The sequence below is a fragment of the Microcaecilia unicolor genome, chromosome 7 (genome assembly GCF_901765095.1).
Source record: "Microcaecilia unicolor chromosome 7, aMicUni1.1, whole genome shotgun sequence".
Classification (NCBI taxonomy): Eukaryota; Metazoa; Chordata; class Amphibia; order Gymnophiona; family Siphonopidae; genus Microcaecilia; species Microcaecilia unicolor.
Window position 1 is genome coordinate 200,413,955 of NC_044037.1, and position 22,498 is coordinate 200,436,452.

General features: G+C 44.0%; 1 protein-coding gene across 1 annotated transcript in view; it reads left to right on the forward strand.

The window, feature by feature from the left end:
- Nucleotides 1–22,498, forward strand: part of DNAH7 (dynein axonemal heavy chain 7) — a 525,690-nt gene that overhangs the window by 123,080 nt on the left and 380,112 nt on the right. The window contains 1 exon segment of the mRNA XM_030210108.1: nt 15,416–16,101. Within this exon segment, the coding sequence (XP_030065968.1) occupies nt 15,416–16,101 (686 nt within the window).

Consider the following 22,498-nt stretch of genomic DNA (forward strand, 5'->3'; position numbering starts at 1 on the left):
ACGTGTCCTATATCCATTCCTCAGAGCTAATTTGGTTGGTCTTTTTGTGCCTTCCTTTTCTTCTCCTTTTCTTAATACCTCTTTCAGGGTTTACCTTATTTTATCCTTCCCTGCTTATTTTTATTTTAAGATTATTTTTGCCTTTTTTAAAAGTTTTCTTTGCTTTTTACCACACTTGCTAGGCCGTATTTAGGCTTGAGCTCCAGTTGGGTTTTTCTCTTTTGTGGTGCTCTTCATTTTGTTTAACACCATTGAGTCATTTGATTTGACCAGTGCTGTTTTTCCTTTTATGTCATCGAAGGCTCCCAGTGGCTTTAAGCACTGCGCTCGGTGCAAAAGGACCATTTCTGGCAAGGACATCCATTCTTGGTGTCTACAGTGTTTGGGGCCTGATCATACCCCTGCAAACTGTATTTTCTGTCTTCATATGAAGAAGAGAACACAGTTGGCCAGAGAGGCTCAAAGAGAGAAGATTTTTGGAGTCATGTTCGAAGCCGGTGTCGATATCGATGTCGGGTGTTGCATCGGATGCATTGGTTCAAATGGCTGAGAGATCCTTGCACACTGGGAGTGACCATGCATCGAGTGGGTCTCCACCTGCCTCAACCCTGGCCACTATGCAGGCCCCCAGGACTGATAGGCGTTGGACCCGACCCAGAAGTAATGAGAGGACTCAACGTCATCCTCTTCGGCACCGGGGAGCATCGATGCCAGATATCGGAAGAAGCATTGGCATCGATCCCCCTCAATGCACGGTGTCGGGAGCTCCAGGGCACTGAGAATTTCACCAGCACCCAAGAAGCATTGGCGCTGGGAGGACCTTTCCCCTTCTAGACAGGAGTTGCAGATGCATGGGTCTCTGCACAGCCAAGACCAGGCACCCGCTTCAATCCCACAGATTCAGCAGCCTGCTTCTACACCGGCACACAAGCCTTTCCCAATGTCGGCCCTCAGTAATCGCCTCTGGGCCTTGTCCCTGAGCTTTAGGAGGGATTCATGCTGAGTGCATTGGTGTCTGGGGGCTTGCGTCAACCATGCCTCTTTCTAGAGTCCCACATGGCCACCAGCCTGTGGTGAGGTCTTCGATGCCGCTTGCAGTCACGGCGTCGACTGTCACCCATGTTGGCACACCCTCAATGTCGGTGGAGGAAGTTTTGCCAGAGTCGAGGCCAGAGCCAAAACCTCAATGGCCTTCTCGGGGTCATGGTACCTCTATATTGAGGCGGGTTCGGTCTCAGCGATCCCACAAGGAAATCTTGGCTGACAGTGATGAGGAGCACTCATGTGACTCAGAAAAGGATCTACGGTACTTCTCGGAGCAGAAGTCCTATGGTATCCCGTCTGATCCTTCCCCACCACAAAAAAGGAGGAGGAGGTCTCCACCTGAGAGTCTTTTCTTCACAATTCCTTTGGAAGAGGAGGACTATGACTCTCCTCCTAGATAAACTATGATGGTTCCGCTTCATGAGATCTTACAGCCATCAGGTGAAGTACTAGGAATCACCTCTGTCGGTCTCTGTCCTCCCGAAGAAGATTGACACCATGTACCGGATTCAGTCTTACCCTGGGTTTGATAGGCCCCAGTTGCCTCACCATTTTCTTTATCACCCCCTGGCAGGGAAGCTAAAACCCTGGATTCTCTTGGGTGGAAGATGTATCAGGCCTCCATGCTCATCTCCTGTATCCAATCGTACCAGCTCTACAGGAGCCTGTAGTTGAGGTTCTTGGTGTGCAGTATGTCTGATTTATCAGACTCTCTCCCACTGGAGCTGGCTGAATCTGTTTGCCAGCTGGTCAAGCAGCAGAAGGTGTGTTGTAAATTATTGGCTACTTACGACACTTTGATGTGGCCTCTAGGATCTCTGCCCAGAGTTTAGTGACATGCAGACTCTCATGGCTATGTGTCTCTGACTTGGACCCAGTGATCCAGCAGAGAATGATGGATGCCACGTGCTGGGGAGAATAATCATTTTGGAGAGAAGGTGGAGGAGGTCACTGACCTTATCAAAAAGCAAACTGATCAGTTTCTCTCTTCCACTGGGCGCATTCTGCACCTACCTAGGTTTTTTTGGCAAGTCGAGGAGGATTACTTATAAGTTGCAGAGGCATAGGTATATCCGTTCTTCTTGCCAGCCTCAGCAGGCTCAGCTCCAGCACACTCATTTTTGTCAACATCGTGCGCCTAAGGCCCAGGTACTTGCAGAGGAACTCCCTGCCCTTCTCAAGACCCGTGCGGTCGAACCTGTTCCACCGGGGAAAGAAGGGAAGGGATTATATTCCAGGTACTTCCTTGTGTAAAAGAAAACAGGGGGGATGCGTCCCATCCTAGGCCTGAGGGGCCTGAACAAATTGAAGTTCAGGATGGTTTCCCTGGGCACCCTGCTTCTCATGCTTCAGAAAAAGGATTGGCTATGCTCTCTGGACTTGATGCTTATACTCATATTCCAATACTTCCAGCTCACAGGAAGCATCTTCAATTTCGGATGGGGACATGTCACTTCCAGTATCGCATGTTGCCTTTTGGCCTCTCGTCAGCTCCTTGGGTTTTCACCAAGTGTCTTGCAGTTGTCGCAGCATCGCTACGCATACTGGGAGTCCATGTGTACCCCTATCTCGATGACTGGCTGGTAAAGAGCACGTTGCAGGACAGGGCTTAGGAGTCCGTGCAGAGGACTATTCGTGTGTTTGAACTACTAGGGTTCATTTTTAAACTACCCCAAGTCCCATCTGCTCTCTGTCCAGTGATTGGAGTTCATTGGAGCCCTGCTGGACACTCATCCAGTTCAGGCTTGTCTCCCTGTGGCACAGGCAAATGCTCTTGTCACCCTTGCCACTCATATCTGAGCAGCTTGGCAGGTTATAGCTTGGCAGATGTTGAGGTTGTTGGGCCATATGGCCTCTAGTGTTCCTGTGACATCCATGGCACATCTTCACATTAGAATTGCCCAATGGACCCTAGCTTCTCAGTGGTGTCAGGCCACGGGGAACCTAGAGGATGCCATCCAGGTCCTGCCAGAGCTGGTTCAGTCCATACTCTGGTGGACAATTTGATCCAATTTGACTCTGGGACTCCCATTCCAAATTCCACAGCTCAAGAAAATGCTGATGATGAATGCATCCTACCCAGGGTAGGGAACTCATTTAGACGGGCTTCACACTCAAGATATAGGTCAGCCCAGAAAACAGATCTCCAAATCAATCTTCTGAAGGCCCGGGCGTAATGGAATGCTCTAAAGGCTTTCAGAGATCGGCTTCTGAACCAAATTGTACTCATTCAAACAGACAATCAGGTCGCTCTGTATTACATGAACAAGAGGGGGGCACCAGATTACACCCTATGTGTCAGGAGGGCTGTCCAGATGTGGTGTTGGGTGCACCAGCATGGGATGCTCCACAAGGCCACTTACTTGGCAGGAATATTCAACAGCCTGGCTGACAGACTGAGCAGGGTCATGCATCTGCACGAGTGGTCCCTCAGCATGGATGTGCCTACGAGATCTTCCGTGCATGGGGTACCCCCTTGGTGGATCTCTTTGCCACATAGTCCAATCACAAAGTCCCTCAGTTCTGTTCCAGGCTCCAGGCCTATGACAGACTGTATTGAATGCCTTCCTCTTTCATTGGGGGACAGGACTTCTTTATGTGTATCCTTCCATTCCTCTGGTGGGGAAGACTATGTTGAAACTCAAGGAAGACCATGGGACCATGATCTTGATTGCTTCCTACTGGACCTGGCAGATCTGGTTCCCTCTTCTTCTGGAATTATCTCCGAAGAACTGTGGAGATTTGAGTGTTTTCCGACTCATCACACAGAATGATGGATCTCTTCTGCTTCCTAACCTCTAATCTCTGGCCCTAACAGTCTGGATGTTGAGAGTTTAGACTTTGCTTCCTTGCATCTTCCTGAGGGTATCTCCAGGGTCTTTCTGGCTTCCAGAAAAGATTCCACAGGTGTTACGGCTGTGGCTGTGCCCCATGTCCAGATGTATTTTTTCTGAGAAATCTGGCTCTGTGATTTCTCTGGACTGCCTTTTCCCTTCATGGTGGCTTCTGCTGTCGGTGTTCCTGCAACCAAGCCTGCTCTGGTGTTTCTGCAGCCAAGCCTCACTTTGTTGTTCCTGCAGCCAAGCCTCATTCCTAGTTGTGACATTATCAGCCAACTCCTTTATAAAGGACCTTGAAACTTTCATGTATTGTCTTTGCAACCAGTCTATTTACCCTTTTCTTGCTGTAGTGTTGTTGTTTGAATCTGAGTGAACTGCTCTTCTCATTAGCTGTGCCTCCGGGTACTGCCCTGAGCTGTTTCTGTGTGTGCAGTCTGTTTGTGCCTGTGTGAATTACTCTTCTGTTAGCTGTGCTTCCTGGCACATCCCTGAGCCGTTTCTCTGTGTGTGGTTCTTGTTTAAGCCTGTGTGAATTACTCGTTAGAGGTACTTCCTGGCACAGCCCTGAGCTGTCTCTTTGTGTGGTTCTCCTTTACCCTTTGCTTGTTGTATCTGATGTTTGAATATGAGTGAACTGCTCTTCCATTTGACTGTGTGGCACAGCCCTTAGCTGCCTCTTTGTGTGGTTTCCCCTTTACCCTTCACTCATTGTATCTGATGTTTGAATCTGAGTGAGAGGCTCTTCCGTATAGCTGTGGTTTCTAGCACAGCCCTGAGTTATCTCTCTGAGTGGTTGCTGTTTGAGTCTGTGTGTGAGCTTCTTTTTGCATGACTGTGTGCTGGGCATAATGTGTATTGTTTCTTTATGTGGGTTTTTCTTTTACCCTTCTGTTACTGTTAGTGCCTGTGTGTAGGGTCTTTTGACCTTTTGTTGAGGCTGTGTTTGGTGCAGTGTGCACTGCCTGGTTAGTATTTTCTTAGGGAATCTCATTTTGTTCCTTTTCCCTTTCTTCTTCTTTGTTTGGGTTCCAGTTCGGCCTTGCGGCTCAGGCGCTTGGACTCTGTTATGTGTGGATTCCAGTTTGGCCTTGCTGCCCATATGGTCATGGTTCCTGCTATAGTCTAGCCCCATTCCTGGTCCTTGCTACAGCCAGGCTCTGGCGCTACCTTGTCTTTATTTTGTACTGCTTGTTTGCCATGTCTTATGTCTTGTCTTGTGTTGCTCTTTTTAGTGTCTGGATCCAGTTCTTGGTCTGCCTTGTATGGATTCAGCGTCTGGCTTGCCTCTGCTTTGTGCCCTGTGCCATCCCAGAGGACTTGTTTGGTGCAGCCCTGGATGCAGTCCAAGGGCTCACCATCCCTAAGTCCTTGATAGGTGTTACTCTTTGAAATGGAGGAGGTTTGCTGTCTGGTGTGAGGTCAAAGGTCTAGATCCTTTATCCTGCCCTGAACAGACCCTGCTTTAACACCTTCTACATTTCTCTGAGTCTGGTATGAAGACCAACTCTGTAAGGGTTCACCTCAATGCAATTAGTACTTATCATCAACGTGTAGAAGTTAAGCCCATCTCTGGACAGCCTCTAGTTGTTCACTTCAAGAGAGGTTTGCCTACCCTACTCCTTCTTTTGCCGGAGTTCCATCTGAGCCATTCAATTGTCTTGCCAACATTCTTCCCCTGACCTCATGCCCATCCTGACAAAAGCACACTGCACACCTTGGACTGCAAGCAAGCATTGGTCTTTTACTTGGAGTGCACTAGACCCTACAGACAGCCCACCCAACCTTTTGTTCCTTTTGTTCCCAATAGGATGGGGGTTGCCATCGGGAAATGCACCATTCCAGTTGCCTGGCAGATTGATTTATTTCACTTATGCCCAGGCTAGACTGACCCTTGAGGTTCATATCAAGGCTTACAATTTCAGAGCCATGGCTGCGTCGGTAGCCCACTTGAGGTCAGCCTCCGTTGAAGAAATTTGCAAGGCTGCGACGTGGTCTTTAGTTCATGCATTCACATCTCTTTACTGCCTTGAGCAGGATACCTGATGTGATAGTCGGTTTGGTCAACAGTGCTGCAGAATTTGGGGTCTAGAATCCAACTCCACCCTCCTAGGCTCATTTTGTTCTGTTCCAGGCTGCACTCTCACCCAGGTGTATATAATTTTAGGTTAAGTACTTTTTTGCTCTTGCTGTTGCGAGGTACAATTGATCACTGGTTGTTGTTTTTGGTGAGCCTGATAGCTAGGGATTCCCATTTGTGAGAATTATAGGCCTGCTTGTCCTCGGAGAAAGCAAAGGTACTTACCTGTAGCAGGTATTCTCCAAGAACAGCAGACTTTATAATCTCACATACTCTCCCACCTCCCCTTGGAGTCGTCTCCTTTTTATTATGCTTTATACTGTACTGCTGGTCCCGTGTTCTCGCGGCAGTCGGGAAGGCACTCACTCATGTGCGATGGAGCATGTCTCGCACTCATAGACCTATTTTTCTAAGCTTGTTACAACATCTTGACTGGCAACGTGGACCCGCATTACTTATTTGTGAGAATATAAGGCTTGCTGTTCTCGGAGAATACCTGCTACAGATAAGTACCTTCACTATATCTTTGTCTATCTGTCCCTCTTTTGTAAATTTCCCATTCTCCGGGGACAAGGAGGCCATACTCTCACATATGGGTAACGTCATCCATGTTGCCCAGTGCAGAGCATTAAAAAGTCAATATATCTTTAAGAACACATGCAGCATCCCCAGCTCACATGCCCGAGTACCTTTCTGCCTGCCACAAGAGCGTGGGACCAGCAGTCTCTTTTCATCTGCTGTGAGGAGAAGACGCACGAATTGCGGCTTCTCACATCATCTGGTACGTGAGTTGTTTTCTCTTGTTTTTTCTTTTTTGTGCCTTTTTTCGTTTCCCTTATTACATTAGATATTTTTTCTCCACTTTTTAGGTTTTCTTATTTTTTCGTTCTCGTTAGACCTTCATAAGCCTGAGGTCCAGTTGGGATTTGTTCCCTGTATTTTTTCTATTGCTTTCCCCTTCTTCTGGCATCATCAAACCATTTGATTTGGCCACTGCTGTTTTCTCTTCCACGTCATCAAAGGTTGCCGGTGGCTTTAAGTGCTGTACCTGGTGCAGTTGTATCATCTCCAGAAAAGGTACTCATTCATGGTGTCTTCAGTGCATGGGGCCTGAACATATCCCTTTCAACTGTGTTCTCTGCCTTCAAAGGGGCTCAGGGAGAAAAACTTTTGGATCCTGGTCCAAATATCAGTATCGGCATCAACGTCGATGTTGGCTCTGAGATCAAGAGCTGATCCTCCGTAGTGGGTCAGTTGATAATATGCAAACAAATCAGTGGGTTTAACAAAGGAGGTCTGAGGAACTCAGAAAAATCCATGAGAGAGCCATCCTCCAGCAGTATGTATGCCAAATGCGAAATCCCCCCCCCCCCCCCCCCCCTTCTCCCAGCATAGAAACACTGCCAAATTGCCTTCTGGGAGAAACTCTATATTACCTCGAATGGGCAAGAAATCCGACCTCCCGGGATCCTGACCCGAAAACCATGCGACATCCCTCCAAACCATCCGCAAAGGCCCCAATATCAAGCTTTGTTTCAAATATGTAGGAAGGATCTCTCAGGAACATGAAGTAAGGAGGGGACCAAGAAATCCCACTTATATCCTATGGGAGTAAAATCATCAGTATCAAAGATCCAATCTCAGAGATGTCGTAATTTCAATTTAGGTTTTTTACCTTGCCAGCAAAAATGAGATAAGAGCTGTGAGAGCAACGTGAAATCCCTCTTACAGAGATATAAAGGGAGCAACTGAAGAACATAATGCCATTTCGGGAAAAGGACATCTTATATAGGCTGATTCTTCCCAAAAGGGATATTGGCAAAGGATGCCATTGGGTGAGTTGAGCTTTCGAAAACTCCAATAGTTTTTGCACGTTAAGATGATATAACTTCGATACATCCCCTGTCAGGTAAATATGTAAGCATTTGAAATGTCCTTCCACCCATCTTAAAGGAAATCTCCCCTGCCGCATGCATTTCATCAAGTCATCTGTTGGCAAAGCCTCAGAGTTAGGAAAATTAAGTTGAAACCCTGAGAAGCCCCCATATTCATGGAAACTTTCTAGTAGAATTGGCAAGGAAGATTGAGGGTCTACAAAATGAACAAGAAGATCATCCGCAAACACGGCAATGCAATCTTAAATTCCGAGGCCCGTGACTGGACCCTTTGATGTCTGGATTAGATCCCACTTCTCTGAGTAGGGGGTCCAACATCAAAACAAACAGTAGGTGGGAGAAAGGACATCCTTGATGTGTCCCTCAAAAAATTAGAAAGGGTTCTGACTGCAGGCCATTTACACTTACCACCCACGGGCCTGCATAAAGAGTACTGACTGAGTCCCTAAACATTCTGGTGAGACCATAGGCTTCCAGGGTATCATATAAAAATTCCCACTGGACCTTGTCAAAACCTATAGAAAAGAAGGACTTATATGCCGAGCTACTTCTTCCAACAAATCTAGAATGTGATGCACATTCTGTACCAAATACCTACCCTTAATAAAACCATCCTGAGGCTCTGTCAACAATCTGGGCAACACACGGGCTAGCCTATTCGCCATGTTTTTAGCTAACAATTTAGCCTCATAGTTGATTAGCAAAATGGGCTGATAGGATTGTACCTTAGTGTGATCTCTGCCCGGTTTGAGAAGGGCCAAGATTTGAGCTGTCTTGAGACTATCAGGGAGCTCCCTCTGCTGCACTATCACATTAAACGTCATTGTCAGTGGAGTGAGGATATCTGTGTGGAATCCATCGAGACCCAGAGCTTTACGAGGCTGACCTTGAGAAATTGCCAGTGCCACCTCAATCTCTGATATCAGAGCATTTAGCATGGCACGGTCTCGTGATGTCACCTGAGGTAGGTCAATAGCTGCTAAGTAGGTAGCCCTTTGTAATCCTAGATCAGGGGGGGGCTCGTATAATTTTGTATAATAGTCGTGAAAGGCCTGTAAAATCTCAGTATCTTGTTGAAACATCAGAATGAATGAAAGTCATCCTATGCAAATTCCCCCCCCCCCCCCCCCCCCCCCCCCCCCTTGGTTTAACAAGACAAGCCAGCAACCTGCCAGGTTTGTTGCCAAATCTATAAAGTTGGTATTTATAGTATTGAACAGACTTTTTGGCTCGCTGATGCAATAGCTTATTTAGAGCAGCCTTGGAGGCCAACAGCCTAGCCCTGTGGGATGTTATCAGAGACCAACCAAATCATTGTCTATCCACTTGGAATTGGACCTCTAACTGAAGAATAACTTTATCTCTCATCTTCAGGTGAGTTTGACCAGCAATTATCTCCCCTCTCAAGACCACCTTTGCCGTCTCCCAGTATAGAATAGGGTTGTCTGTGTGAGAATGATTAAAATGTGCAAAATCAGGTCATTCCTGTTTTAAAAAAAGATGGAACTGGGAATTCATAAATAATTCTGGGGGGAATTTCCATTGCACAGATGTCGCATAGTTCCCAGACACCTCACAGGGCCCTATTTCTGTTGCTGAGATTTGAGTTCAGAGGTCATAAGAGGGTAAGATATAATCTATGTGGGATTGTGTATCATGGTGTCATGGTTGTGGCTGTGCCCCTGCATCCAGACTCACCTTTTTTCAGTGATCTGGCTCTGTGACTTTTCTGGACTGTCTTGTCCCTGCATTGGTGCATCTGCTGCCTAGTGTGCTTACAATCCAAGCCTCACTTTGGTGTGCTTGTAATCAAAACCTCGCTCTGATGTGCCTGCAATCCAAGCCTCACTATAGTTTATTCAAGCCTCATTCCAAGTCATCATCAGCAAATCCTTTATTAAGCACCTGTGAACTCTCATGCTTTGACTTTGCAAGAGGTCTCTTAATCTTGTTTTTGTGTTTCCTGTTTAGATCCAATCCCTGCTTAACTTTGGTCCTGCATGCTTTGTTTCTAGTCTGGCTTTGTACCTGTGAGTCTTGCTCCTGAAGGTCTGTTCTGTGTTTCTATAAGTTTTGTACTTCAAGGCTTTGTTTCTGTAAGTTTGCTTTTGAACCTTGTTCCTGAAAGCCTGGCTCTAGAGCTACACTCTGCCCTTGGTGTCTGTATCTGTTTGACTGTACCCTTGGCTCCTGCTTTTGACTCTTTCTATAGTTAAGCTCTGTGTTTAGCCAAGCTCCATTCCTGCTTTCTGTATGTCTTGTTCTGTTTCCTGTGTGTGGTTCTTGTTTGTACCTGTATGGACTACCTTTTAGTTAGCTTTGGTTTCCCTGCTTGTACTGTTTCTGGGCGTGTGTAGTTCTTGTCTGTTTATTCTGAGAGTCTGTAGAAGCCAGCATCGTCCCTGATTACTTCATTGCTGTGCAGCTGTGTCTGCTGCCTCTCAGTCTGCCTTGCCTTTCCCTTCGTGGCTGTGGGTGCTGGTAAGCACATTGCTTCTTTGTTTGTTTGTCTTCCCTGTAGCCTGCTTTAACTTTTTGTGTGCTGTTATGACCTGGCTCTTTTGAGCACTTCTTTGCTGACTTGTGTATTAGAAGCAGATTTTCCCTTAGTCTGTTTAATCCTTTGTCTGCTGTGTTTGCTTCCTGGTTGTTGTGAGCTCTGATTCTAAGTTCTGTTCCTGCTGTGTATTTGAGCCAGGTTCTGCCCCTGCTCTTGTTTGAGTTAGTTCTGTCCCTGTTCCCTGTTAAGCCAAGTCCCTTTCAGAATCCTGTTCCAGCCAAGCCAAGTCCCTTTCAGAATCCTGTTCCAGAATCCTGTTGCAGCCAAGCCTGTTCCAGAATCCTATTCCAGCCAAGCCAAGCCTGTTAAATCCTATTCCAGCAAAGCCTGTCCAAGAATCCTGAATCCTGTTCCTGCCTTGTTTATTGTCTTGCTTCTGTTATTCTTGTTGCCTAACTCCTACCCTGTCTTGCTGTGCTTTGTCTGGTCTCTTTCAGTCTAGTCCTGCCCAGATCCAGTCCTTGCCTCGTCTTTGTCTTGCTCTTTTCTGGACCCAGTTTTAATCTAGTTCCGAGTCTTGCCTTGTCCTGTCTGGGTTCCAGTTCTGGCCCCTTTGCCTTGTTTTCCTTGCCTCGTCTGGATCCGGCCCTTGTTCTGTCCATTGTGTTTAGTTGAGTCCTGCCTTGTTGAGTCTGTTAGTTTATCCTCATCCAGTCTGTTCTGACTCCTGCCTGTGCCAGCCCAGGCGATTTGTCTGCCAAAGCTCAGGCTTTGGTCCAAGGGCTCACTATTCTGTACAGTTGTGACACATGGGCTCTTGAGAGGTATGTGTAATCTCTCACCATTGAATGGAGAATACGCCAAACATCTAACAGATCAAGCAAATCACATAGCATAGGAACACCCCTGGTTCTATTAATCTGCTTGACAATGGAAGCCCCAGACTTGTCTATGATGGGATCATACACCCTGTTAAAATCACCACCTAAAATAAGAGGTAAACTCGCAAAGTCCTGAAGAGAATGTAAAAGCTTAGAAAAAATGTTTTATTTTAAACGCTTGGTACATAAATGCTGCAGAACACAAACATCTGCCTAGCAACTTTAAGATGGATTATTACATACCTGCCCTCCTTGTCAGATACTGTCTTATGTATGACAGTGTCCAACCCTTTTTGCAATAAGATGGCCACCTCCGCCTTTTTACCCAATGCTGGGATTAATAGCAGGCCCCCACCCATCATCACATCAATTTTTGGTGTTCACAGGAGGATAAATGAGTCTCTTCTAAAAATGCCACAGAGGCATGATGTCTATTAAGCGCTGTCACAATTATTTACATTTTGAAGGAGATCCATTGCCTTCCACAATCCATGAAATTAGTTTTAGATCAGTAAGTGATACTGTCTGGAAGAAAATACCAACCAAAGGATATATCCCAAAACTTTAGGGGAAATGTCCCAGCCACCATTCCCCCTTGGCCTCTGGAGCACCAAGTCTCCCTGAAATTCCACCAGATTGGGAAACCACACTGCTGCCCCAACCCCCCCCCCCCATCCCACCTCCTCCCACAAACAAACACCCTCCCATAAATAAAGTTAAACAAATCCAAAAGACCCAAAACTCCCACCTCTTCCAGTATCTCCCTCCCCACAAAAACCCATATCACCCAGTGCCTCCATAGGGACAGGCCCGTGAAGACACAGTACCTCTCCGCAGCAAGCAGTTGGAAATTATAGAAAACTCCCCCCACTCCTTATGTGCATACCTGGTAGAGAATAATAGCAACCCCTTAGATTACCAAAGTAAACATAAAACAAAGCCTCACAAGGCCAATGTAACTCGTCTGTAATACAGCTATAATGAAACTTGTCCATAACACAGCAATAATGAGTAAAAGCTGATTCAGCCAGGTAAATGTAGATAATGAGCCATATGTGATATCTTCTCAGTCTGGAATTAGACAGCAAGTCCACAGATCTGAAATATTGCAGGCCTCCTCTCCTTTCTGGAAAGTACTTTAAAAAAATCCCAAGACAGGTGCTTCTAGAGCTGGCTCCTGAAATCCAAGTAGGTCCTGGTTAAATCATCAGGTATCTTGTGTCTCCTGCCACATGCTAAGTCTGACTCCTCCGAATCCAACTCCTGAAAGAAAATGGGGCCCTCTCCAAGAATCAAGGTGTGGTGTTATCCACAGATAAACAAGTCCTAAGCCTTCAATAGCACACTGTAGTATGTAGCAGTGCCCTCATGAAGCACTCTAAACTTCATTGGATACAAGAGAGCAAATTTGATATACTTAGCACGGAGTGCAGAGCAGACCGGCATAAAGGCCTTACGTAAGACTTGCACCAGCGGCGAGTAGTCCTGAAAACAAGGTGTTGTCATATTAGAGAGTGTTCTTTGTTCTGATCACCTGCATTATTAATTGCTTATGCATAAAATTCAAGATACGGAGAATCACAGGTCTTGGTCTGCTTCCAGCTGTCAGGTTCCCAGTCTATGAGCACGCTTCCAGGTGTAAAGCTTTTGTGAGCCATGATTCAAAAAAACTCACCAGGTCCTTATCAAGTAGGGACTCTGGGAGCCCAGTGAGTCAAATTATTTCACCTGGAATGATTTTTCAGGTCACCAACTTTCTGCTCCAGGTCTCCTACATTTTTCAACAATACTTGTTGCACCTGAGAGGCTTGCAAGGACTGGTCCTCCAACATGTTGGTCCTCAGCATGTGGCATCTAATTTTAGGCTCAAGCTATCAAGCCATTTGTGAGCCTCTTTGGCTGTAACATAAATGTGCTGTAGCTTTTTATCCAGTGTGGCTTCTACAGCTGCAGTATCCTCAGTTGTTATCTCTGCAGACCATGCAGAGCAGATAGTAGGGCTCGGCGGGAGCAAGGGTTCGCCATCTTGGAGTCCGCTACATGCTGCTTGTCCCAGTCTTTCTTGAGTGATTTTTAAGCCATCAACAATGTGGAGTGAGTCAAGACTAACGCAGGTGGTATCCGAAGGAGTCCCAAGACAAATTTGTGTGATGGGTGATTTGTTCGGTGAGTGGAGGCTGATATTTTAGCAGATTAGAGAGAGACATGGAGGAGCTTCACTATTCAACGTCTACTCCTTTTTTTATTATTATTATTGATTTATAACAATTTTACAATTATAATCAAGCAAAGCTTGTTTGAAAAGCGATACATTTCCTTCAATTTTTTCAAAAATACATTATTAAAGAAACAAAATTTGAAATTTCTCGCTCAAGTCCACATAAATGGTGCAAGATGATAGGAAATGGAATATTTATTCATTACAACAATTTTAAAAGTTTGAGCTGAAAAAAGTTTTACAGGTAACATTATACAGTATTTTATACCTGAATTAAAGGGAGAGTGACAATTTAAGCTCCCCTATTTTGCCTAGATGCTAGAAACACAATTAACTGAGCTGGGTCAAAAAAAACATTTATTCGATTGGTATCTCACCACGCATTTACATGGATATCTCAGGTAAAATGAAGCTCCCAGCTGAGTGACCCCAGGTTTCATCAAAAGAAATTGTTTCCGACGCTTTTGCGTTTCTCTAGAAATATCTGGGAATAGTTGTATTTTTTGGCCAAAAACCAATTTATCTTTATTTTTAAAATACATAGACATTAACCATGACTTGTCTCACGCTAATGCCACTGTTGCTATTAATGTTGTTAAAGTAACGGGTTCAGAGTCTGATGATTCAAGTAGTTCAGATATATTTAAAGCCTGTTCTTGTTTTTTCTGGTCACTCTGGTCTGGGAATGGCAAGTAATAAACCTGGGTGAAAGGAGGAATAATTTCTTCCTTTACACCAAAAACCTCAATAAGATATTTTTTCAACATTTCCCTAGGAGATTTAGTAAGCTGCTTGGGAAAGTTCAGGAAACGAAGATTATTACTTCTAACAGAGTTTTCAAGAATTTCAGTTTTTCTTCTTAATGAAACCAAATCCTTTATCATTATTTCTTGTTGAGTTTGCATTTTTTTCATTTCCAGATCCATTCTTACGTTTGATTGCTCTAGTTTTTCTACTTTTAAATCCAAAGTTTTTATATTTTGTTCTTGTATCATCATATTTTGATTCAATTTCTGTATCTGTGGTGAGAGAGATTTCCCTAGGCCCATTATTAGGGTCCAGAGAGAGAGAGTCTAGCGTCACTTCAGCTGGTTTATTCATTTCAAAGAAAAATTGTACGGGTGGTACCTCTTTTTCTGTTGTTGTCTCCCGGTTCAGAGTAACTTTTCTCCCACCTTAGTTGTACATGGTGTCGATGTTCCCATCGAGGCTTCCAGCTCATCAGTAGGTAGTTCAAGTTCCTTCCGTCTCTGTTCGCTTGCACCACTCTTGGGAAGCAAGTTCGGAGATGCCTCTGTTGGTGTGCTGCAGCTCGCTGGCTGAGGGGGCGGTTCCCTTGTGTTGGGGCTGAGCGTCAGCTCTAGCCCAGGAGACGCTTCCAGGCCTCCATTCGCTCTGGAGCGAGTCAGCGGGTTGCCTTCCGACATATTTAATACCGTTGTTGATGGAACTACAGCGGTCTGAAATAAAGTCCATATATCTTGTGAAGAAAGAGTCTGCCGTTGTGGGGCATTGGAGGCAGATCTGCCCCATCTCTTTGGCATCTCGGTAAGCAAGAGTTTTCAGAGAGCTGTTCAAATGCTGCCTGCTAACAGCTGAGCTCGGCAGCCCTACTCCTTCTTATTATATTACGTGAACCTCCTGTCTTAATTTTTTTTTTTTTGCAAATTCCACCTGCTAATGGAAAAATTTGCATGGGACCTTTAATTACTGCTGCATTGAATATGGGCTTAGCGAGTGAGAAATTCCCATGTTAAGACATGCTAAGTCCAGATTCTAATGCCTTTAGTAAAAGGGTCCCTATATGTTCTTCTGTGGCCTGAGTAAATCATATTTATCAAATTTGTAATAATTTCTGTGAATTTTAGTAGTAATTTTGAATGTATTAATGATGAATATAAAGCTATGTGCCCTAATTATATACTGTTTTGTATTTCAATCATTACTTTTGCTGTTACAGATTGAACAGTTCAATAAAGAGGAAGAAGCATTTGGATGGGAAACGTCTCAATACCCAGAACGTAAAAAAATCCAAGATGCTCTGAATCCATATCTTCGTCTCTATGAAACCACAGTAGAATTCAATACCAAACATAAATACTGGATGGAAGGATCATACACTACAGTAGACCCAGATACAGTAGAGCAGGATGTTGGAAATGTCTGGAGAGCGCTGTATAAACTTGAAAGGAGTTTTAGTGATTCATCACCTGCATTGTCTATGACTAATAAAATTAAATTAAAGGTAGAAGACTTCAGAGAACACATTCCCCTTGTTCAAGTACTTTGTAACCCAGGCTTGCGAGATAGACATTGGGACTCTATGTCAGATATCGTTGGTTATCCAATTAAACCTGCATTTAGCACAACTGTCACAATGTTTCTTGAGATGAATCTGGAACCCTTTTTGCAACAATTTGAAACCATCAGTGAAGCGGCCAGCAAGGAGTATTCTCTTGAAAAAGCACTGGAGAAAATGATTACAGAGTGGGATAAAATGGAATTTAACCTTCTGCCTTACAGAGAAACAGGAACCAGTATTTTATCATCAGTTGATGATATTCAAATGCTTCTGGATGACCACATTGTCAAAACACAGACAATGAGAGGATCACCATTTATTAAGGCTTTTGAAAAAGAGATCAGGTAAAATGTTTTGTAGTCTGAAGCAGAAGTTTGTTGACTAAAATTTTCATCCACTAACCTAAACGTAAAGAAATACTGTTCCAGAATTTAGTTTTCTGTGAATGAACACTGTAATCATTTAGTACTGATACTACAGTAAGAATTTCATGTGTGCAGCAGGGGCATGTGAAGACATTCACAATACAGGGTTCATAAGAAACATTTCAGGTATTACTGCAATATTTGATAGCTCGATTTCTCTCCTGCCCCCTCAAAAAGAACTGTTCTTTTAAATTTTTCTCATTTCTCAGACCCTCTTGGTCCCTCTTCATTCACACCTTCTCATTCTTGTGCCTCCATCCCATTCCATTATTGGAGTCACTCTCCAGTCTCACTTCTTCATTCCCTCCAGTCTTCCACTACTCTCGCCTTCCAGGGCAGGATTAATACATAGACAAACAAGGTATAAGACTAGGGCCCTTAGTTAAGAGTGGGCCCATAGACATGTCAAGTAAACGTCTGATAGATATAGGAGATTTGGGGGTCAGAGTCAGGTTGCCAACCAACAGTGCTGATTAAGGGAGGCCAGTGGCTTGCAGAACCTTTAAATTAGAAATATAATTGACAATAATCTGCCAGTGATCAGTAGACATGTCCTGTTGTCAGCTTTCTGAAAGAGAAAAATCCATCTGTCTGGCTCTTGCATCAACTTTCTCCTTCCAGCCCCTGAACTACGTCATCTGCAAGTGGGCAAAAACCCCATAGGTTGTTAAATGTTGTACATCCTTTTATCTACACACAGGTAAGGCAATAATCAAAGCCCTGATTTTTATGAGTATAATGTTCAGTGAAAATGGCTTTATTTCCCTCCAAATGTTTTCCTTATAAATAAAAGATAATTTACAATATTGTAAGTATTAACCTACATATAAACTTTTATTCTGGTCAACTGTCACATACCTCATCAATATAATATATCCCCTAGAGCTCCCCATAATACATGATCCATTTCTTAGTTCCTCCTCATACATGTGATCTCTCAAACACAGCAATTCCTGAATATACACACTCTGCAAAGTGCAATATGGGGATCATTCTAGAACTGCGTGCCTCCATTTAGGTATCTTGAGGATGTGTGGCGGGAACCTATTCTATAATGGCATGGGTGCCTAGGTTCCATTATAGAATACTAGCATAACCTGTTATTGGTTCAGCTAACATTTCACAGCTATAGACCTGTCATAATAGTGGATACCTAAATGTGGCAAGGATGCACATAATTTACAGTATTCTGTAAATTACATGTGTATGTGGGAGCTCTGCACACGTCCCACCCATACTTCACCCATGCATACATTCCAATATATTTTATATGCTATGCCACTTACATGACCTGTTGCAGAATAATTCAATTCAATTTAGGTCTTATATACCGCTAATATCCAGTGCAGTTTACATTGTTATTGGAAACAGCAGTTACAATGGACCCTTGGTCTGTCCCAGCATGGCGATGCTTATGTACTTATAAGTAGGACATTGGGTGAATACAATGGATATAAAACTGTCACGCTAGTGAGGAAAAGTGAGCCCTTGGACCACTGCCGGGGAGCGGCAGCGGCAGGCAAATCACCCAAACAGGAGGCAAGGCAGACCACAGACAGACGGGCACAGGCTGGACTGGAGCAGCTGGACTGGAACAGAAGCACTAAGCAGAAGCAGGAGAATAGTCCATGAATCAAGCAGAGTCTTACCGGCAGGCAGCAAAGCAGAAGGGAAACCAGGAACCCAACAGAGTCAATAGGCTGGCGGCAATCAGTAGTAAACCAGGAAACAAGCAGAGACTTGGGCAGGGAGCAGACAGTAGAATAAACCAGGAACTAGCAGAGTCATGGGCAGGCAGCAGACAGAAGAATAAACCAGGAAACCAGCAGGGTCAAAGACAGGCAAAACAAGCTTTCAGGGCAGGAACCGCAACAGACCAACAAGGACAAGAACACAACTGAAGACCTCTGTTGCCAAGGCAAAGCCTGAAAGTTCCCAGGTGGTTAATAAAGGCAACACACAAGGGAGTTCACCGGGTAAGGGTGCTGCTTAGTTCCAAAAATCCCAAGCCAATCTGGAAGGCTGGAAAACCCAGACTGGACCGGACCGGCATGACTTCTGGAACATGGGAAACATCAAACAGACAGTCCATCACAGCCACCAGGTCTACACACCAGGTGGCGAGATGCATGAGAGCCTGAAACAGGGGCACAATCGTGACAAAAATGTTATAAGGCGTGACTGTATCAGTGTTATATTTGATAGTTCTAGAGTTTGTTAGGGGATCCATGATTGGTGATTGTCATGTAGCTTTGTTATAATTGATAGTTCTAGAGTTCGTTAGGGGATCAAAGATTGGTGATTGTTATGTAGCAGTCTTTGGGAAGAAGAAAGTTTTTAGCTTCTTTCAGAAGTTGAGGTAGTTCTTCTCTGCTCTAATAGCCAGAGGGAGTGAGTTCCATAATGCGATCCCTCATACCGAGAAGAGCGAGTTATAGGTCTTCTGTGATTGGATTTTCTTTTGAAACGGTGTGGCTAAGAACATTTGTCCTTTCAGTCTGTTGGAGTGAACAGTACAGATGAAAGAGATTTTGATCAGCAGTTCGGAGGTGGCACCTTGAAGGATCTGAAAGACTAGACATGCTACATTAAGCTTAGTTCTTTCAGCTATTGGTAACCAGTGTAGTTTTGTAAGATACGATGAAACGCTAGTGTATCTATTCAGTTTGAAAATTAATCTTGCTGAAGTGTCCTGTATGATCTGTAGTTTTCTTTGATATTTGCTCTTAATGCCAAATAGTAGGATGTTATAGTAGTCCAGGTGTGGTAGGATAAGCATTTGTACCAGTAGCATGAAGGCTTTTTGATCAAAAGATGACCTGATTAGACGAAGTTGCCTCATTTTAAACATTTGATTTCTTCTATAGTTGGTTAATAATGGAAAGAGAACGATAGGAAGTAGTCAAGGATGACCCCAAGTACTCTACCTTCTGATTCAACTAGGAAGATGCTGTTGTTGGGTAGTGTTATTGAAGTTGGGACCTTGGCTCCTGGATTCCAAAACCAAAGAATCTTGGTCTTTTGTGTGTTCAGTTTCAGTTTGTTTGCAGGGCCCAGGTCTGAACAGTGTTCATCCCAATTGTTGCCGGTCAGGTTGGGTCTTGATGTGAGGATGTCAGAGATAGAAGGAGTATGATGTCGTCCGCATATGATAGTAGCAGCTCTCCTGATCCCAGGTGTATTGAACTGAGGGAAGACATGAAGAAATTGACCAAGATTGGAGAGAGTGGGGACCCTTGGGGAACATCACATTTCAGAATCCTGTATTTAGAAAGGTGTTTGTTTTGTTACACTGAGTAGCTTCGGTTTGAGAGGAATTCGTTGAACCATTTGAGGGCTGGTCTGGTTATTCTGATCTGGTTCAGATGTTCAAGTAACATTACATGAGCCACTGCATTGAATGCTGCTGAGATGTCAAATTGAAATAGTAGAACTTGGTCCCCCTTGCATAAGGCAAGCTGAAACAATACACGAGACTAGAACACCAGACCCCACTCCAAAGAACAAAGTCTTATCACACATCCAGTCATCAGAACACAATCCTATTAGTAGCCCACACTGAACAGAAACCACAATGAACACCTTCAAACTACTCCTAATAATCTACTCCTTAACACTGATCCACTTTACATTAACTGCCCTTCTCGCAGAAAGTAACATCATACCCATACTATACAATCAATAAAGATTGATCAGAAACACCACACCGCATCAAACTGACAACAATGTAAACAAAGGAAGACCACCAACATGTGGACAACCTCCACAGAATGCAAAGAAGAGTTCAAACAAACTCACCTCAACAAAGAAACGGCAACTAATAAAAGTCCACACAACACCAAACGTAGAAGACCCATTCCAAATAATCCAGGTGGGCTACATCAACGCCAGATCTGCAGTAAATAAAACAGCAATACTAACAGACTGGATCTTGGCAGAAGACCTTGATCTACTCTTCATCAATGAAACCTGGATCCATGACCAAAAGGACATAATCTTAGACCTCTGCCCTCCAGGATACAAAATCACACTCTGGACCAGAAATGAAAAGAGACGCGGAGGCATAGCACTAATCTAACAATCCCAATTTACCACCAAAACAACTGCCGAGTCCATGACACCTCAACTTGAAATTGCCTCAATCAGAATTCACAACAAGACCCTTCGCGATCATTTGAACTGTGTCCTGTTTTACAGACCTCCACATAACTGGAACGAAGGCCAGACCAACTTCATGGACTTCATTTCAAACATGTGTGACCAACTCCAATGTACTAGTAATAGGAGACATCAACCTTCACTTAGAAGACCCAAACTCTATAAACGCACGCGAATGCAAGGAATTCGTCCACCTATGGGATCTCAAATGGCCACAAATGCAAGCAACACACGTCAAAGGGCACACACTTGATCTCATTTCACACAAACTCTCAACAGACCAGAACTTAATAATAACAGATATTAAATGGACGTATCCCTACACTGGCGGAAGAAGGGATCACACCAAATACAAGAACACACATCCTACAGTACTAGAGGTCAAATAGATTCGAAAACATTCTGGCAAGAGATATACAACAATGAATGGACAGCACAAACAGACTCCGTATACTCTATATACTACCTCATGGAATGGGATAAAAGATGCAAATGCATACTAGATGAAATTGCACCCTTATGAACAAAAACCTCACGTAAGCATAACTCGATACCATGGTTCAACGATGAACTGAAAAAACTAAAAACACAATCTAGAAAACTCGAACGAGCATGGAAAAAAAACAAAAGATGAACACACACTCAACACATGGAAACAATCACAAAGAAAATACAAATACGCTATAAGAAAGTCTAAACGATCTTACTATAAAACGAAAATAGGAACATATTACAAAGACACGAAGAAATTATACCAACTCGTGAACAAACTTCTAGACACCAACCTGGTCATCACATCGAATACAGACATCCCATCTGCAGATAAACTTGTTAAGTATTTCAATGAAACAATTGTACATCTACGTAACACGCAACACTGACATCGAAAACTTCCTTAATGAATTGGACCCAACCACTGGAGAATACCCGGCTGACCGAACCTGCTTAAACTTTGCCCCCCTCACCATCGATGCAGTTGCACAGGCGATCAGTAGGTTCTCAAACACCCACTGTAAACTGGATACCTGCTCCAACTACCTAATGAAATCCGCCCCTGACCGCTTCATAGCAGACCTCACATCACACCTAAATTACATGACCGCAAGGTCTTTTCCCTAAGGAAAATGGCAATATCCTACTCACCCCGATACCAAAAGACAGCAAGAAAAAAACCAATGAAATCACTAACTACCGTCCAGTAGCATCCATCCCGTTGTCAGTCAAACTGATGGAAAGCATGGTAACCAAACAACTGACAGATTACATAAACAAATTCTCAATACTTCACAAATCACAGGTTTTCGCCCCCTCCACAGCACTGAAACAGTACTACTCACTCTCCTAACCAAATTCAAGCAGGAAATAGCAATAGGCAAAAACATCCTCCTCCTCCAATTTGACATGTCTAGTGCATTCGACACGGTAAACCATAACATATTAATAAGATTACTAGATAAGTTCGGAATTGGTGGAAACATTCTTAACTGGATCAAAGGTTTCCTAAACAAGAACATATCAAGTAAAATCAAACTCAATCATATCATCACCATGGAAAGCAGACTGCGGAGTACCACAAGGATCTCCACTATCACCGATCCTCTTCAACCTAATGATGACCCCACTAGCCAAGTCCTTATCCAACCAAGGTCTTAACCCCTTCATCTATGCAGACGATGTCAAAATATACATTCCTTACAAATCTAAACTGACAGAAATCGCCAACGTAATCAAGAACAGCTTGAGCATCATGGATTCTTGGGCAAATGCATTTCAACTAAAACTCAATAAAGAAAAAACACATTCATCCTCTCATCCCAACACAGCGCGGACAACCCCACAACTATCAACACCCCAGATTACACCTTCCCTATCCCAGACAACCTGAAAATCCTCGGCGTTACAATAGACCGCAACTTAACACTAGAGAGCCAAGTGACATCCACAACAAAGAAAATGTTCCACACAATGTGGAAACTCAAACGCGTGAAGCAATTCTTCCCGAGGGAAACATTTTGCAACCTGATACAATCAATGGTACTAAGCCAGGTGGACTATTGCATTGGAATCTACGTGGGATGCAAAGAACAAACACTAAAGAAACTTCAGATCGCTCAAAACACAGCAGCTAGGATTATCTTCGGAAAAACGCGATTTGAAA